The 19,479-nt window shown below is 34.2% G+C and overlaps 2 protein-coding genes across 3 annotated transcripts; both read left to right on the top strand.

Annotated features, from left to right (window-relative positions):
• The first annotated feature begins 185 nt into the window (after nt 1-185).
• LOC127241319 (MND1-interacting protein 1-like) lies at nt 186-12,865 on the top strand. Of its 2 annotated transcripts, XM_051260303.1 has the most exons (4): nt 186-386; nt 1,860-1,960; nt 9,246-10,628; nt 12,180-12,865. In XM_051260303.1, exons 3-4 carry the CDS (start codon nt 9,255-9,257, stop codon nt 12,672-12,674), a joined length of 1,869 nt encoding a protein of 622 aa, XP_051116260.1. In that variant the 5' UTR covers nt 186-386; nt 1,860-1,960; nt 9,246-9,254; the 3' UTR covers nt 12,675-12,865. The 2 variants fall into 2 exon arrangements, with proteins under 2 accessions (XP_051116260.1, XP_051116259.1); XM_051260302.1 differs by lacking the exons at nt 186-386; nt 1,860-1,960 and adding an exon at nt 7,052-7,282.
• Nucleotides 12,866-17,860: 4,995 nt separating this feature from the next.
• LOC127241321 (ethylene-responsive transcription factor LEP-like) lies at nt 17,861-19,262 on the top strand. Its single transcript, XM_051260306.1, has one exon. The coding sequence runs from the start codon at nt 18,111-18,113 to the stop codon at nt 18,906-18,908; it is 798 nt and encodes a 265-aa protein (XP_051116263.1). The 5' UTR covers nt 17,861-18,110; the 3' UTR covers nt 18,909-19,262.
• The last annotated feature ends 217 nt before the right edge of the window (nt 19,263-19,479 follow it).

Raw genomic sequence — 19,479 nt, 5'->3', positions numbered from 1 at the left:
TTTTAAATTATAAAATTTTATATCAAAATATTATTTTATTTTAAACTTTAAACCTAAAATCCAAAATAGAACACAAAACCATACCCAAAACGACCAAAAAAAGTTGCTTAAGCCCAAATCCCTACATGTGATATACTTCTGGGGTTAAAAAAACAAAAAGAAATACGCGCCCAAAACCTCTCGGCATCTTATCTGTAGTAACCTTCATCTCAGTTGCTATTTGAAAGCCGCTTTACGGCGGTAAGTTGGTTTGTTGTGCAGAGCTTTCACTCTCACTCACTTCGTGGAATGCAAGACCAAATATTTGAACTTGCCGAGTTTCTTCAGACTAAAGGAAAGGGCAGAGCTGTTGCCGTCTGAATGGAGTTTCCATCATTTTAACAAAGGTACTGCTTTGAAATACAATGGCGCAAATATATATATATATGTTATGTGTGTGTGTGTGTGTGTGGTTTTCTCATGTGGCTTCAAATACTGCCAGGCTTAAGGGTATATTATAATTTTGATTTATCAATAGTAGTTATGCTGCGTAGAAGTTGTTGTCGTTGATTTCAATATCATTTCAGTCATGGAAAATGATGAAATTTGGGTGGTGTAGAATTGACCAGGAATCCATTCTTTTTCGGAAGGAAAATTTGGAACTTGGGCATATGATCATACTTTTCAAGAGGAAAAAAGTGATTACAATGATCAACTTCTCATTAGTTTCGATGTATTTTGTTGTAGATAAATTCCTACTGTGGAGCTGCAGCACAATTAACTAGTTGGGTCTACCGGCTATGGTTGGTGGATTTTAGTTTAGTGTATTTACCTTTTATTTGCTTGTAATGTCACAAGGATCGATTTCGCATCTGTTTGTGTAATTTGTTGTAGATAAATGCCTAATGTGGAATTGTAGTACAATTAATTAGGTGGGGCTGTGATTGTGTATTTTTTGTTGTGAATTTGCCTTTTATTTGCTTAGAAAGTCACCCCTATGAACTAATCTTTAATGATTGTAAATTGTTAGGATATTAAAGACGGAATGTTGTTTAGATGTGAAGCTAAAGGTTAGATAGTACTGATAAAAACTTCTTTGCCATCCTGGTGATAAGAGTATTGTGGAATTAATGGCTCTCTAATATATGTGCAATGTGACGGGAAATGGTAACAAACTTAATGTCTACTCATTGTCTATACGAGTGCTCTATCCATCATTTCACCAATTGATATTATGTGGGCATTGTAGTGTGCTCTTTTCGATAATTTCATTCCCAACAGCATCTTGTATACATTGATTTTATACGAATACTCTAACAGTAGTTTAGCATAATGATGATGTGCGTGTGATCTTTCGATTTTTGCTTATTACTCCCTCCATCTGTGATTCTTATGCTTATTTGGCCCCCAATAGAGATTAAGAAAAAGTTAGTATTTATAAAGTTATGTGGGGTATTTTGAGGAATTTACTGGGAATGTGTTTTGGTAGTGCATCCACGATTTATGATAGTCTCAAAGTTACATTATGTGTTAAAAGTAAGGGTACTATTTAAGTGGATATAAGCATAAGTTTGGCGGATATATTTAAATGGAAAGTAAGCATAACTTTCGCGGATAGAAGGAGTATAATTTTTGTTGCAAACACTGAGCTTTTTTAAGGAAATTTTAACATTGTGTTGGAGGATTTTCTTTTACCCTTATATGTGGACATGAACCGTAAATTGTTATCTTGCTCAAGCCAGAATGACTTGAATTGTTTGAAAGGTTTTACAATTGTTTATGACCACTTGTATTAAGAATCTGGTTTTCTTGATTTTTCCTTTTTTACAAGATTAAGTGAATCAGAAAAGAGGTAATTGAGTTCCTGATAAATCTTTTAGGAGGAAAAGGATAGGGTGGATCTGTTGGCAATGACGAAGGTCAAAAATAGGTTGGTGACACAAAGGCTGGTGCATCTATGGATGGATAAGGCAAAACTGAAGTAAGTTCCATTATCTTCCTATGCTACATTAATATTCTTTTGTGCATATGGATGTTCTCTGTTGAGATTCAATCACAATGAATACCTTGCGATTTGATGGGCTGATAAACTTGAGCCCGTTTTTATTTATTTCATTTTCAGACATCAATATTTGCTATATGGAGAAATGCAATGGTAAATCAATGTCGATGCAGCAATTTCATATGAAAAGATGAATCGTGTGAAATCAATCCTTCCATATTTGTTTGTAAAGATTTCTTCAGAAAAGGCTCTCTTGCTCACATTTCACATACTGTTTTATGCTCCAAAATTAATTATTAGAACCATCATCTAATGTCTCGAGGCTGAAGTACCAATATTTTATGATCACATTATCCGGACGCAATTGTTTTAGCTTTTAGGTTCATCTGCCACTTTTATATGCATGAGCGTGAGTGCACCTATGTGGATTCAAACATGAACCATAGTTGTCAATCACGGATAGCGGTGCATAGCGGTCAACATCTAAAATGCTATAGCGAGATAGCGGATAGCGGTATGACCGCTATTTAAATATTTAAGAATATATATAAAAATTATTATATATACAAAATTATAACAAAAATACATAAGAAAAACTTATAAATTAATTTCATAATTATCACCCAAACCAATAAAATGTCAATATATATGATCATAACTATTAGATACTTATATAAGCAAAAACAATTAGATCACTATTGTGTGATAGATATATATCAAAGCTAATCAAATTTAAAATCTGATAAAAAAATTTCTTCCTCATTTTCATCATCCTCATTGCTTAATTACTTTTGTCAATATATTTTTTCTCCTCTTCTTCATTTTAATTCATTTATTCAATTGTATGTTCGTCATCTTATATAATATAATTTCCCTTTTTAGAGTTAGAAGTACCTATAGCTTTCTTTCTCATTGATGTATTGACGTTTGTATCTTAGTATAGAGAGCAAACCTATTAACATCAACAACAACTTCTCTAGTCAAATTATCATTGTCAAAGACTAACTTATCCTCCACAATTATCAACTTCTTTAATTAACCACTCGCTGGAATCATTCAAAACAATAGAACCAAGCACATCATTGCTACCATAATGATCTAACAAATTTTTGTTATACTTGATATAAATCAAATCTTGCAACTTTTGGTTTTCTAATTTGTTTCTTTTCTCGAAATGAATCTAAAAACTTAGTTAAGATTTAAGATAAATATTTTTTTTTTTTGTCTATATTATAATTAAAAAAATACATTTTATAAGTTAAAATTAGATTTCAATTATTTACGTATTAAAAAATAATTCAATAAGCTATAATAGCGGCATAGCGTAACGTAGCGGAGTGTCGCTATAGGCCGCTACACCGCTATTGCGTAAACGCAGAATTGCGGGGCGGCCGACAGAGTTTCTTTCCGCTACGCTACGCCGCTATAGTGCGCTATTGACAACTATGACATGAACTCTATAGATTGGATCAGGAGTTAGTGTAAAGCTTAAGCATACATTCTAAAAGGTGTTGATGATTGCAAAGTCTGCATTCAAATAGTTAATAAAAACAAAGATCGGGAAGAGCACTGCATGTATCACACATGCTCTAATTCTAGCTGAATCTAGTGTTTCCCTTTCTAAGATTAGTTGTTGTTACATCTTATCTCCCAGTGATTTTGGTACTTGTCTTTTTCTAACGTTGCAAGGGCAAATGATCAAGATGTAGTAATAATTTGGAAAGCAATGGCGAGCCAAGTGTTGCATTCAATATGGCACGACTTCTGCTAAGTGTTTATAGACTAGCATTTTTGTTTTTATAGTTAGCTTCGCACAAGGAAAGTGAGGAGGATATACTAACCTAAAAACAAAGACTAAATTGAGGGTTTGTTTGGTTTCGGCCCCGAGCAACACTATACTATTTCCTCTTGCAAAACATAAAATAAAAAACTATTTAAGCAAAAAGTTAAATAAAAAACTCAAACCAAAACCTAAAAAGTCCTGAATTACAAATTGATAAAAACAAGGGACATGTCAACCTGGAAAATTGCAAAAAATATCTCACACGTATACTCAATTATCACTTTTGCCCTATATTTATTTCGTCGGTAAAAAATATCCTACATGTTTGTAAAAGTTGCTATTTCTATCCTTTGGTTGCGCGTGGTGTGAATGCCACGCACGGAAAAAGACATAAATAGCGACTTTTGCAAATATGTAGGATATATTTTTCCAGCGAGATAAATACATGACAAAAATAATAATGATATACATGTGAGATATTTTTTGCAATTTTCTCGGTCAACCTAATACATGCAAGAAATGACCAAGGTGTTCAATTAATTATTGTGAAAGACGCAAGTGCAAATGCATGCTCTCCGTGAGTTTCATGGAAATCATATTTATGCAACGGGGATGTTCTGAATTATAATCTACCAATAAATATATATTGGACTTGGGTTCAACCAAGCAAATTCCTCAGGTTCTCTGAAAGAGAGCTACAAATTTCTCTGATGATGCACTTACACCAAGCTAAACTAAACCATAGCATAAAGTTAAATCTATTTTCTGTACAATAATGTTGCTAAGTGTCACTTACCCTCCTTAGCATCTCGGTGAATTGGTAGCACTGATTCCTTTGTTCAGTTCTCTCAGCCATTACTACTTTCCCTTGTGAACCCTCTCAATAATAATTAGTCTTTTTAACTTTCTTTCTTAATTGAGTTCATTACTCTTTCAATTCAGTTAGGGCGATAGATATGTGGTGTTGTTATACAAGAGAGTGACATAGGGTAACAACTCTGATTATCATACAACACAGGGTTTCCATCCCATATTCCCATTAACCTACTTCAGCGGATCCATATTTCAAAATTTTCTTTGAGGGTACTTCAGAAAAAATAAATAAATAAATAAAATTGCAATTAGTCTATGAAGTTTTAGTTTATTCCTTAAAGGTTGTAAAATTCCTCATTGATCTAGACTTGGAGTTTTCCCTTTGCTTTACACTTAAATTCATGGATAAAGACCCATTGAATAAATAAAATAAGCATGAAACATATATAAAAGAAATGCAAATACTCACAAAATGGATTTAACTAACCATGTTTACAATCTGAGCAATGCTACTCAAAATCAACAATTACTCTAAAAATTTCAGATATAGTACGGAAGAGAACAGTAAAATGCAAGCAAGAAAATTTCAAATCTTCATTTTTTCTCTATCCTATTTTTCATATGTTGAAAAAGACCGGATAATATATAATTAATGATGTATTTCTCCATCAACTTGTACTTTTAAGTGAGATGGTCATTTAATATATCATAATTAACTCTATTTAACGGCTCATAATTCCCACTGAAAATAAAGAAATGTCGGGTCTAGGGCAAGTTAAGCACCTTAGGCTTCCAACAAGACTTTTTCCATGTAACCGCTTCATCCTCCTTGGTTTTTGGACAACTTTTCTCTACACTCCATGAGCGTGCTCACGGGTTTGCTTTCAAACATGTTAAACTTCTTTAGCACTTTCTTTGCATAACTTTCTAGGGAGATGAAAATCTCTTTTTCCATTTGATTTTTTAAAATCCTAAGCAATACAACATTAGTTCCATATCACTCATTTCAAAATTTTGAGCCATTGACTTCTTGAAACCATCTTTGAATTGCTTCTGATGAAAATGAGATCATCCTCGTAGACAAAAACGAATAGCGCATGTCCATCTTCTACTTTTATATAGAGCATGCAATCATTTTGGCGTCTTGAGAATCCATCATCTTGCAAATATTTGTCAAGACAACTACTCCATTCTCAAGGAGCTTGCATGAGCCCATAGAGTGTCCTATTCAACTTCAAGACTTTATTTTCATATCTTTGAACAACACAGTTGGTTGTTTGCTCAATGAACACATTTTTCTTAAGATACCCATTGAGAGATACGTACTTAACATCCAATTGGTAGATCTTTCATTGATTTTGCGATGAAAGTGAGATTAATAGTCGAATTGTCTCCAATCTTGCCACCGGGACAAATACCTTCTTATAATTGACTCCATGCTTTTGCTTGTAACCATTTGCTATCAACTGGGCTTTGTACCCCTCGACCTCTTATACACCCACTTTACATCAATAATTTTGATAATTAAGTGATCATGGTACTAGCTCTCACATGTCATTCTTTTTAATGGCTTGAATCTCTTCATATCCACTTGCCTTTCCAGCTTCTTGAAAAGACAGGCTTGCCATCCATCAACAAAAAAATATGTTGTAATCATCAAACCTATAGGTTGCATCACAGAGATAATTCACTCTCCGGTATCTTGGAGTTATCTCACTTAATGATGATGATGCCTCCGATCTTGATGAAGGTGGTGTGGTTGGTGGAGTGATCTCCCTTCAATGTTTCTACTCTCTTCTTCATCTTCAAAGTACCGAAGAAAGGCATACGATTCTTCCTCTTTCAAACTTCAATCCAACACTCCAAGCTCATAAAATTCCACATTTCGGTTCACCACAAATACACAGTTTAGAGAAAAGAAAAGCAGCAATAAAGGCTGGATTGTCAATTTAACAGCAATGAAGGTGCGAGGCAAGAAAACACCAAAAAGAAAAATAAGGCCGAAAAACAGGAATTCTGACCATTTGGCTCTGATACAAGATAAAAATAAGAAAACAATCTTTTTATTGCTATCAACAAAGCTTATGTATATGCACACTACTCATGCGAGCCATAGCTAATCAACTCTCAATACCTTTTGGGAATCAAATCAGGAACTAACTATTTTATTTCTAGAAAGCTAATCACAAAAGAATCTGTTTCCTAAAATATAAATACTACACACTTTGTTTTTCTTTCCCTAGTCATCATTAACATGGTCTATTGCTATTACTCTTGGGCACAGCCCAAAGTCTCAGGTTGATTTAATATTCTTGGGCATAGCCCAACGTCTGTTTTCAGAGTGACCACCCAAACGTCTCTTAAACCTCTATATCTGCATGAAAGCCACGTGTTAGCCTTTCGCTTAATTGCTTAGCTGGTTTTTTCTATTACCACCTTTAAAAAAGATTCCTCCATATCAGCTTCCCCACCACATCGTACTCATCGCCCTCATTTTCAATTAATGGCTAGCATTCAATTAGACAGCCCTTACCCAGCTGTGGAAGGATATTTTTTCGCTATTTCATCTTCTTTCCCTTGATTTTCTTCTGATTTTCATATTGCGTTCCTTTGACAAGTTTGATGATATAGGCAGTGGAGCTTAGGAACTCAAGGAATCGCTTCTGCTCCGTCCTTTTTACGAAGCCTGGGAAGTCTGTTGATAGGTAGGATATTTCTCTGCCATCAGATCTTCTGTATATTTTTCTATTTTCCTTGATAAAGCCTGTGTGGCAAGAACTTGTTGCTTTGAAATTTCGTTTAAGATATATTGTTGGCATCCCTAAAAAATAAATAAAAATTATGGCTGTTTAATACCTTCTTGATTTTCACACACAAACATCTAACACCGCCTTCTTCGAACTTTTGGGGGGTGCGGAATGTCGGTTCACTTCCGCCGATCCGACACTGCTTTCTTTGATTTCCCTTGGCACATCAACAATGGGAAGAAGAAGAATGAAGGGAAAGAAAAAGAAAGAAGGGGGAAGGGCGATAGCTTGAATCTTGAGGAGGCAATTTTTACATTTTATATTTCTATACACTAAGGATAAACAATTTTTTTGGGGGTAGGAAGTATATTTCTATACTTCTGCCGGTGATCTGACATCGCTTTCTTCTATTTCTCTTGGCACATCAACAATGGGAAGAAGAAGAAGGAAAGGAATGAAGGAGAAGAAGAAAAAAAGGGGGGGGCGGGGGGGCGGGGGGATGATAGCTTGAAACTTGAGGGGGCAATTTTTACAGAACTATATAATTTTATATTATTTTACACTAAAATATAAATTTTGGGGCTTGAGGGGCAGCCTAGTTCCACCCCTGCATGTATATATATATATATATATATATAGCCACATAAACTCAAGAAATTTTCTTTAAATGGACATTTTTAATCTTTCTCTCGAGTTTGCTTTGTATAATTGAAATGATGATGATTCAGTAGTGATTCATTAGATATATGGCTTTTATGATATATTGTTGGTATAAAAAGTAATAAAATCCGTTGTGGCTGTTTAATTCTTTGTAATTTTTGCACACATGCACTTACACATATTATCACATAGTCTCAAGAACTCTTCTTATAATGGACATCTTTAACTTTTTCCTTTTCAAGTTTTCTTTGTGTAATTGAAGCATTAATACATTGGTAGTATTCATTATTAGTAAAGTATTTAACTTCATTCTTCTGCGTGTATAAGCATTAATTATGTTGGATAGATGGTAAGTACCTCGGTTTCACATACCAACTACGATGCCCCCTCATTTATCTTGTTTTCTTATTCAATTTTAATTTTAAATCAATTTTATCTCTTCTGTTTCAGCCTTGTCTTTTCTATATTTTTCCTTCAATTTATTTGCTGTTTTTTAATTATCATAAAGTAAAAGGAGCATTATTTTAATTATCTAATTTATATTTTAAAATTATGCACACCCATGGACCATAATTTTTCACAAATCTTTTATGATATCTACACATTGCCTTGACATAATATCTAGGTAGTATTAACATAGATGGGTATTATCTGAAAGCTGAATGACATGAGCATCAAGTACCGCAATATCATAGATATATAGATTTCATTCTTATTAAACTGGAGTTTCTTAATTTTTCTGCTTACTAGATTAATCATACTTTAGATTATGTTTTGTACATTAATTGCCCAATCTCAGGTTGCCTTGTAGGAAAACTTGCTAAACCTTTCTGAATTTGAATATCAGCAGTTGTTTAATGTTGCTAGTAATTATTTGGTACATAAATCCAAAGGGGTCCTGTTTGGTAAGTTACGTAGTATTCTTTAGGTCATGACTATTGGTAGAGTATGTTTTGCATGACCTAAGTTAAACTTGGGTGGGGCAATGGTCTATGGACCTGTAAAACTGGAACATATTAAGTTTTTAACCCATTTTCTGTCGTTTCAGAGTGTTTGGGATTATAGAGGGATGCAACATTCTGTAAATTCATAATTGTTGAACAACCAAATGATTTCTATATCTGAGTCTTGTTTACTTTTTATAAAAAGATGGAGACTCTTTTCCCAATTAAGATGTTTGTTAAGCATATATGTCTGCAGTTCATTTTCATCCATCTTGTGAGTAGCTTATGACTTTCCCCTTGAACTGTTTGCGTTTCAGGTAGTAGGTATGGGTGGCTCTAGAGGACGTAAGAGTGGAAAAGGAAGATCCAAGTCGAAGAAGTCTGGCACAGATAGTGAGAAGCTGGAAGAACAAATAGCAAGCAACTTTTCTGATGGACCGGAGGATTCCAAGGGGAAGAATACTCTACCAACTGTAGATTCTACAGTAACCAGAGTCTTTAGCACAGCTAGAGAAAAAGAATTGGAGCAAGTTCTTGTTGCAAGAATTAGCGTGCTATATACTGAAGTGAAAGATTGGCTGTTGAAAACAGCGGGGTATGCAGAGGCTGATATTGAACAGGCAATGTTGAAGAATGGGTATATCACAGGCCCCCTGGATCCTACGAACAATGTTATGAGAAATACAATTGATTTTCTTCAAGAAGATGCTACGGGAAGAGGAGTTTGTTTCGAGAATATGAGCAATTTATGCTCATACATGCTGGAATGTCTGATAAATGAAATCAAGGAAAGTTGCCCAAATATGAGAAGGTCTGATGCAATGTCCCAACTTTTGCTGAAGGATTGGGGTTCTGTTCCAACATTGAGAGTGCCCTCTAGTGTTCAGGATGGGAATGAGAAAACTAAAGGTGTATCCATGGGTTATTCATCTTCTGCTGCACCAAATGGTCGTGCACCATCATTTTTGGAAAGGGTTTATCGTAACCCTGCACTAGCAACTCATCTAAGCCACAGACTTCCTATTCTTGTAGATTCAGTTACGGCGCAGAAGCCTCTTGCAAGTGTCAGGGATGAACTTAAAGAAGGTTATGATATTTCTGACACTTCTTCTCTTTCATCTGTGGCTGGAAGCTCTAAAGAATCCCTCGAGAAACAGCTGGAGGCCCTTCCCGAATATTCAGAAGAACAGACTGCTGAGTTGAAGATGGAAATCAGAGAACTAGAAGAAAAGGTTGAGCAGCAAAAGAAGTGGTCTCAGAAGAAAGTGATAGATTGTGCAAAAAAGTTGAGTGAACATTCGCTGGAGGTTCATACTCTAAGGATGAATAGGGTAGACTTGGAATCTCTTAGAAAAGAGAATGAGGCTTTGGAGAAATTTAATGCACAGAAGATTAAGGAAAAGGAAAAAGCCTTGAATCTAGCAAATTTTAGCCTAAAGGTTGCAACTGAAGAAGCAAAAATGCTGGAGCTCGAGAATGCTGAAATTAGGGCGGATATTGAAGCCTTGAAGCTAAATACATCTGGGACCAATGAATTGGTGAAAGAAGTGTTGAAGAGAGAACAGAGAAGCTTGAAAAAACTCGCTGATGCTGAAAAAGAAACAGCACTTCTCAGAGAACAGTGTAGTGAAGACAAGAAGAGGCTCCAGCAATCGGAGCAGGAATTGATTCAAGTTCTGAAGGACGTTGATGAAGTTCAGGTACGCCATTCTTATGATTTAACATGGTAACCCTTTACAGAAGTTTCCAATAATCTTTTAAACAAACTTACATTAACTTCAATTCCCCATCTATTAAATACCCCTGCTTTTTCATGCCCGAACATCTTCTCTCCCACTTGTTATATGTTGAATGTTTTCTCGTTCTAGGACCTGTTATTAAGATAATTTATTTTCTCTTATGGGTGCTATTCTAGATGCCTGGATGTTATGCATTATGCCATCATTAGTATAATCTTTGTTGAAATTTATAAAGAAGCCTTACTACCAGTCTTCTCCATTTGCTGTGTGGAATTGAAATCAATTTTTAACTAAATGCAGCTTATGTTCGCTCCCAGAATTTAATTAAGTGTATTACCAACTTCTATATTACATAATGAGGATTCAAGTTGTCTTTACTGCATGCTCCTAGAATTTTACAGCCTTTCCCATTAAGACATATTGTGAATTTTTTGAATGCTAAGGTAGTTTTTGTTTCAATGTGAAGGAGGGAAGAGTATGAATCTGTTAAAAAACTTGAATTTATTCTCCTCTGGATTTGGTATTGGGAATCCGAATCTTTTAGTTAAGAATCACAAATACATTTGTAGAACACGGGTAGGGTAGGCGACCCTATGCTTGACCAAACTGCATTTTCAGTATAAACAGTAAGACAAAAGAAATACAACATACAAAAGTGGACCTAGAGAAGATAAGGTTACAGGGAAACTAGGAACTGAAACTGAGCTAAGAGCTGAAATTCTGAAAAATCAGTAAGTCAGGGTCTGAAATTACATCCAAACTCAGAAATTTTTGTTTGCTCTCACCCCATGCTTTGCAGTATATATATATATATATATGCCATACCATTTGCTTTATAAGATGTATGGTGCATCTAGAGATGAAGTAGCAAAAGTTAATATCTGATTTTAATTTCCAAAGGATGGATTCATCCAAGAGCATTTTTTTTTTCACACTCAATAATGATATGAGGGAGTGATCAATCTGAGCCTAGACCAGACACATTTTACTTGGCTATATTTAGATATGATTCATGCACCTATTTTATCTTATTTATTCATTTTGAAAGAAATTAAGTATGTAGTAGGAGATAGTTAAACTACAATCATGGGTAGAAACATAGGCGGACTAATAAAGTAGAGCCCTGAGAAATTAACTAAAGAACTGCCCCTAAACAGTTTATGTGCTTTGTGGACCGCCATGGCAACGCCGTGACAACAGTGGTGAGCAGAATCGACAAACTGAAATGAGATAATGAATACTTGGACTATCGATTCTTTTATTCTTTCCATCCATTCCTTGAAGTGTGGATGCTGTTGAATTTTCCTTCTCATTCTTCTTCTTCTTTATTTTTATTTTTCTGTTTCTTTTTCTAGAAATTGTATATCATATGTTTGTGTATATATATGCAAATGAAAACAACTTCATAATGAACCTGGTTTATGAGTAAATATGATCCATCTGTTTATGATTTGTGTTGTTATTGCCAGAAGACTGAACTCCATTTATTTTTCGTATCGGTCTCAATTGCAGATCAAATTGAAGGAAGAAATCAAGGAAAAAGAACAGATGCTCGCCATTCTGGCCGAAGAAAATAGAAAGACCGAAGAATGGGAAAAGGAAATGGCCAATACACAAGCAAGGCTGCATAAGTTGCGCCAGATTTACGAGATGGAGAGTCAACAGGCAATGGACAAGTACCAAAGGCTCAAAGATGAACTGTCCGGTCTCCTCAAATCTCGTCGGGCACAATCAGATTTAACCAAAGTGGACGGCAAATTCTATTTTGAGAACATGGAAATACCTTCTCTAGAATCAAATGACCAAGACGAGTCTTCATCTTACTCCCGCAACCGGGACTGCATAATCTGCGCCGAGAGACAAGTATCTGTAGTCTTTCTACCATGCACCCATGAAGTCCTGTGTCACCATTGCTATGATACCGAATGCAGCACTGCAGGAAGCTGCTGTCCCTACTGTCGTGTTGGGATTGAGGAGGCCATAAAGGTTCGTGGTCTAAGTTCCTAGTTTGATCAGCAACTGAAGGGATTTTCGAAGCAAAGGTAAGTGATCTTTTTCCGCTACCATTTTCAGCTCGTTGATGATTTGCCATAAACTTCAATGAAAAACATAATTTTAATCTTAGAAGTACTCTATATCAGTTTTATCATGTGGACCCTGTGGGGGAACAATCCTTTATCTCATTTGTTATCTCTCTATGATCTTCTATTTGCGCAAATCATTTGCATATGCTTATAGATATTGATATGTGGAGTGTCTAGATGCGTGTATGATTGTCGTTTTCGTGCGCAAATATAGAACTATTGAAAGAAGAATAAGAATGATTTCCTCCTGTCAAATAAGGAGTTTCTTCTTCCATTGATGAAGTGTGTTTATATATGCTTCAAAAGTATTTTAGAATCTTACGTTCATTTGTGAGTAGTAAAATATTTTATAGAAAACCTGTTTTTATGAGGTATATATAGATATTAAATGTGATGGTTTGAAATACGGGATGAGTTATATATATATATATTTAGGTATTGGGTGTGATGGTTGAAACACAGCTTCGTTCTTTTCGACTTATATTTTGAGTTTTGGTTTGAATATTAATCTGGATGTGGCGATGTTTTGTAAGAGAAAATAGTATATTTTACTATTTCCAAAACTTTAAAACTCTAAAACATTGGCTTCGTTTAGATAAAAGTTAAGTTTTTGTACGTTTTGAAGTTTTAGAAAAATTTGAAAATGGTAAACGGTTAAGTATTTGATGTAATATTTTACGACATGAAATAGGTATTTTATGTGATTTTATTTAGTTATTTATTTTTTTTAGTTGAATAGTGATTGAACTTTTAAAAAAATATGTATATAAACAGAGTCGGTTTCTTATGATTTTGTATGTGACAGAAAATGGTATTATGAAGTTTGGTTTGTTGAGTAGGCATGTGCAAAGTTGGTATAGAGTTCTAATGGTGGGCTCATCTCCTCACGTGCTCTCACCTTGTGTTTTTGAGTGATTTTGGTTTTGGTCTAAAGTCGTTTTTTGGGAGGACAAAAATCAACCGCGCGTTTAAATATGCTAAACACGCTTTTAGTAGTAGGCCACTATCTTCAATAGTGGTTCTTTGGATAACAACAATTGTAGTATAAGTCAAATTTAATATTGAATATGGATGACTTTATAGATAACTGGAAATTAAATTGAATTGAATATAATGTGGGTTTATAAAGGTGACTAGAATATTGTACAAAGATTGACTACATACAATATATACATATACATATGATAGTAGTATTATATGATATGTTACTTGTTATTATTATGGATTATAATGAGATGGTCAATCCATCAAGAGCCTATCTAATGATGCTACTAATTAGGTAGGTTCATTTTCCTAGTTAATGCTTTCTCATACGAAAAACTTTCCTACTATACACTGTTTTCTATGTGTATATATCTAAAAGTCCTTTTCTTGATTAATCCCTTGTCCAAGAATTGAATTGGGTTGCCTCTAAAAACACATTTTTCCGGTGTCGAAAACATCGTAGTCCCGTTCGGTTTAATCTTTCCCTTAATTGATTGGATCAAGCCAAAAAGAAAGGTTTCGATGAAACGACGAGTATAAATATATATATATAAGTTATAAATGTCAAAGAACCATACAAGAAATGGAACATTTCCCCCCAAATTAGGAACCCACAAGTTTTTTTTGTCCAACTTGTGTTTAGAACACAAAGTGAGAAGACCCTTTTTGAGAAAATGGTGTTTTTTTGTTTTTTTTTTTTCTTGTGGGGGCACAAAAAATTTAGTGAATACTTTTGAGAGCATTTTTGGGCTCAAAATCCTCACTTTTGCTGAAATTTAAGGGTTAGACCAAAATAATCACAATCAAAGGTTTGACTGATGAATGATGAAATGGTGGCATGCTTAATTTGCCCAAAATCAAGGTAAGGGTCAACAAAGACAAGACCTACATAAAATTAGATCAAGGGTTTCTTTGTCCCTAAGGCATAATTACCCACCAAGCTTTAATCTTGCTACATAATTATTATTATTATTAAAGATACAATCTTTGTATTATTATTGTCCTATTAATTAGTATTGTGGTGTGTGAGAGTGTGTTGTTCAATTTGCATTGCTAAGCAAAGGAGTTAGTGTGTGTGAATAGTTTGATTAGTTTGTTGTAGAATAATATTAATTTGATATATATATATATATATGTATGTGTGTGTGTATATAAGTGTATGTAAAGTGGTTTTTGCTATTAAGGGTGTAAATTAATATGTGTTAGGTAGTACCAAAGATTCACTCTTTTTCCTAAAAGACAATGCATCACATGCTACCCAATGCTAATATATATATAATTAACCTTTTATTCATTTCATCATCATTTCTCTCTTCTTCTTCTTCCTCTATATTTTTTTCCCTTTGATCCCACTTAAATTCAATCAAATCCATGCATCTCTCTCTCTCTCTCTCTCTATATATATAAAATATGTGTTTCAAGATTGAATTCATGGCATCATCTTTTGGAGGGAATGCAATGCACACACCACATGTATATATATATATATATATAGAGAGAGAGAGAGAGAGAGAGATTAAAATAAAAGAAAGAAATATTTAAAAAAGCAGGAAAAGTGTAATACAGGAAGATCAAGTGTTATTAATGTGAATGTCACATGGGCTACAATGCATCAATAGTGTTCCAATATACATATATAATTTATTGCAGTATGGTTTGATTAGATTATTGTAGACGACGATGATGAGATTGCAGGTTTTTCTTGTTAATTAAGCTGCTGCAGATTATATCATCTCATCAATCATCACATCATCTATACAATATATATATATATATATATGGATTTGATTTGATTAATTAGTGATTGAATTTCAATGTTAATTTAGTTAAAGAAATGCAATGTTTAATGATGGAGGGATCCTGCCTGCCAATCATTGCTAGCTACCTCCAATTCAATACATTAATGGCGTATATATGGATGGCATTACCCAATTTATATACATATATATATATATATCGATCACGATCAGTGGTGAATTGAGATTCCCAATCATTATTTCAATCATCCTTTCCATCGATCCCCATCCATTACCTCACCTGCATCAATCATCATTGAATCACGTCTCTCTCTTTCTCTCTCTCTCTCTCTCTCTCTCTCTATATATATATATATATATACATAAAAATACACGTATTGTATTTATTGAATCATACATCCACATTCGTTACATGGTCATCTTCTTAGCTAGCTAGCTTCACCTGCAAAAAGTTGTAGGATGTGATTCTTGGGTATTAGTTTGGAAAGATTTGGTTTTGGTTTGAGTTGAATTTGAAATTTTTTTTGTAGTTTTGGAAAGATGCGTTCATTTGGGTTAATAGGTTTTGTTTTGGTTTGAGGGGTTTCAATAGATGTTGATTTGATAGGTAATAATGTAATGTAAAGTGTATTAAATTATATTTATATAATTAATAATAATTTGATTTAAGTATTTGTTTGTATTAAATATTTTTATTTATTTGTATTATATAAAATTTTATTCTATATTATATATATTTTTATTTAATTGTATTTTATAATTACGTTAAATCGTTAATTAATTCTACTACCGCATGAGTGTACAGACATAAGTGTATTTATCTGTTTTGAAAAAATCAAAACTTATTTATGTAGACTTCAGATTTTGTCTTAAAGAACGATGATTTGGGACTTAATTAGACTTCCACAGTAATAGCACAATGAATTTTCCAAACTCATGACTAAAAAGACATAGCCGTAGTTATTTACATTATATATATATACATTACTCACTAAATTAAATAAAATTATACAGTACATGAAATATAAAGAGATAATACATAAGATATACATCAATATTTACATTACTACTCTCTCCGTCCACAAACTAATGTCCTATTTTTTTATTTGAGACGTCAAACAACTATTGTCCTATTTCTTTTTTTTTTTAAATACAAATTTTATATTTTTACCCTTCATTTATTTATTACTTTTAATCTCTACCATACAATTAAAGGCAAATTTGTCGATTCATAACAAAAAGACATTAGGGAGTATAATACAATTGCAATTGACAATCTATGATAATACTAGTTTATATATACAACACATACATATGTTAATATAACAATATCTATATAACATATAGGGTATGTTTCTTTAACAATATTTTTTTAAATTTGACTATTTAGACTCTGCGTTTTTCGAAAAAAATATATATATTTTTTTTTTTACAAAACATTCCATCAAATATTATTTTTTACCAAACTCAAACCAAATTTTTTTCAAACTCATAATAAAACACGCCCATAATCTTACAGCACACTACACATCATGTCACATGATATTAGGAATTGATATTGATTATCCATATTTTATGTATTGATCATCCTTAACTATTTATATATATATATATATAATATTTTGGTTATGGTACCGCCTATGATTGGATTCTACAAGAATCACATGCCAACAAAGATTTAGAGAAAAAAAATTGTATTTAATAAAAGTATTTGGAAAATAAAATAAATATTTAACTAATTCAATAAATTATGTTGAAAATAATTTTTAGGTACCGTAGGGTGAGTCTAAGCTTGCATAATTATGTATATTCATAAACTTAATTGTCAATAGATTAAATTAGCAAGATAAATCATACTAAACAAATAACATATTGTATGCTAAATAAATCATATTTCCTCCGTCTCAATTCAAAATATTTTATACTATTTTCATCTGTCTCATTTCAAATAATTTTTAATTTTTTATTTTAGAAAAATAATCATATAATAATACTAAAATACCTTGATTTTTACATAAATTACATAATTATTTTATACAAAAAAATTAAAGACAAAAATGTCAAAATCTTTTATATATTTGCACTGAGTAATAAAATACTATTATTTTTTAATTTTCTATAAAACTCCATATGCTAAATTTGTAAAGGTCCAAAATTTAAACTCATAATTTTATGTTAACAAATTTGAAGGTGATGTTGGTATAGCTCCTTCATGTGATTAGTGTATTTGAGAGAGCACATAATATGCAAATGCCTAATCATGATCCATGTGATAATCAATCCCAATACTACATACATATACATATACATATAGAGAGAGAGAGGGGTTTTAGAGAGATAAAGTCCCTTGCTTTATTATAAATAAATTAAATACATATAAAATATTAATTCAGACCCCCCTATTTAAACACCCCCCTAAATCCCCAAACATTTCATCAACTGCCACAAACAACTTTTCAAAAACACACAATCAAGAAATAAGTCTCCATCATCATCATCTTCTGCATTTCAATTGCTTTCTTCTTCTCCTTCACCTTCTTCTTCTTCCACTGTCAGAAAATCTACTGACAAAGTCAAGTCAAATCAAGTCAACTCTCATTTTATTATATATATACACAATGGACAGCTCAAGCAGCAGGCCCGGACCAAGCTCCTCCTCCTCCCCTTCCCCCAAGCCCAAAAAAAACAAGTCCGGGACCCCCCAAGACCCGGCCTCCTCCAACCGATTCCTCGGCGTCCGCCGCCGCCCCTGGGGCCGATACGCCGCCGAGATCCGAGACCCCTCCACCAAAGAGCGCCACTGGCTCGGGACCTTCGACACCGCCGAGGAGGCGGCCCTCGCCTACGACCGCGCCGCCAGGACCATGCGGGGCTCCAGGGCCCGGACCAACTTCATCTACTACGACATGCCCCCGGGCTCCGCCGTCACCTCCATCGTCTCCCCCGACGAAACCTCCCGCCGCCACGACTTCTCCATGATTTTCCCCGACGACGCCGCCGCCTCCCAGAACATGCTTTTCTTCGGCGACTGCGCCGCCGCCAGGCAGACGGCGGCGCCGCCTCCGCCGCCGCAGGGATTCCACCTGACGCCGGGGGAGACCGCCTGGAACCACCAGACGAGTAATTACGGAAATCAGATAATTGGCTGCGGCGGCGGTGGAGGTGGCGGCGGCAGCGAGCTGCCGCCGCTGCCGCCGGACATTACCAGCAGCTGGTACTCCGGGCAGCCGCCGGTGCTGTCGGAAATGGGACATGGAGTGCTGAATGATATGAGGTATTTGGAACAAGGGCGGCGGAGCGTGGACAGCGCCGCGGCGGCGGCGGCGGCGGCGGATAATTACCTGAGCTACGACGGCGGCGCCGCCATGGACCCCGCCAGAAGCAGCTTTTCCGGCGGGTATGGAGGATGGTTCTGATCTACATTTTTCTATTATTTTTTAAAAATATATATATATTACGAATTATCTAAATTTTAAGGTAAGGGGATGTTTGGCTTGTCGGGTTTTAGGATTCCTATAAATGTGTGGTTTTTCAATTTTTTGTCACTGTTGTTGAAATTTTCTTCGCACATTTGTCGTTTTACTTTTCCCATTGTAACGTTGTCGGGAATTTTGGTTCATCGCCATTCAATTTTCCATACAAAACAAACGCAGTCTTATTTATTTATTTATTTCTTGTCTTTGGGTTAGATAATTTTTATATTATAATATAATTCTAAATAATATCTGAATGGATGATGACCAAACAGTGTTTAGGTACTAAATTTTCAATTTTGCATTTTTTCATTCAGCTGAGTTCAGAAAAGTTTTACCAAAAAAACAATAATAATAAACTTAGTATTTAATGTGATATTCACAAGAGAAAATTTTAGAAGAAAAAATTGTCGATGAAAAATATATAAAACATACAAAAGTGTATATGCAAAAGGAGTGTAACTAATTTTATAAATTTAACTTTAAAGTTTATGTAATTTCTTATAATATACTC

This window comes from Andrographis paniculata, unplaced genomic scaffold, assembly GCF_009805555.1.
Source record: "Andrographis paniculata isolate CXL003 unplaced genomic scaffold, ASM980555v1 Contig82END, whole genome shotgun sequence".
Lineage (NCBI taxonomy): Eukaryota > Viridiplantae > Streptophyta > Magnoliopsida > Lamiales > Acanthaceae > Andrographis > Andrographis paniculata.
This window is presented reverse-complemented; position numbering and strand designations above follow the sequence as displayed.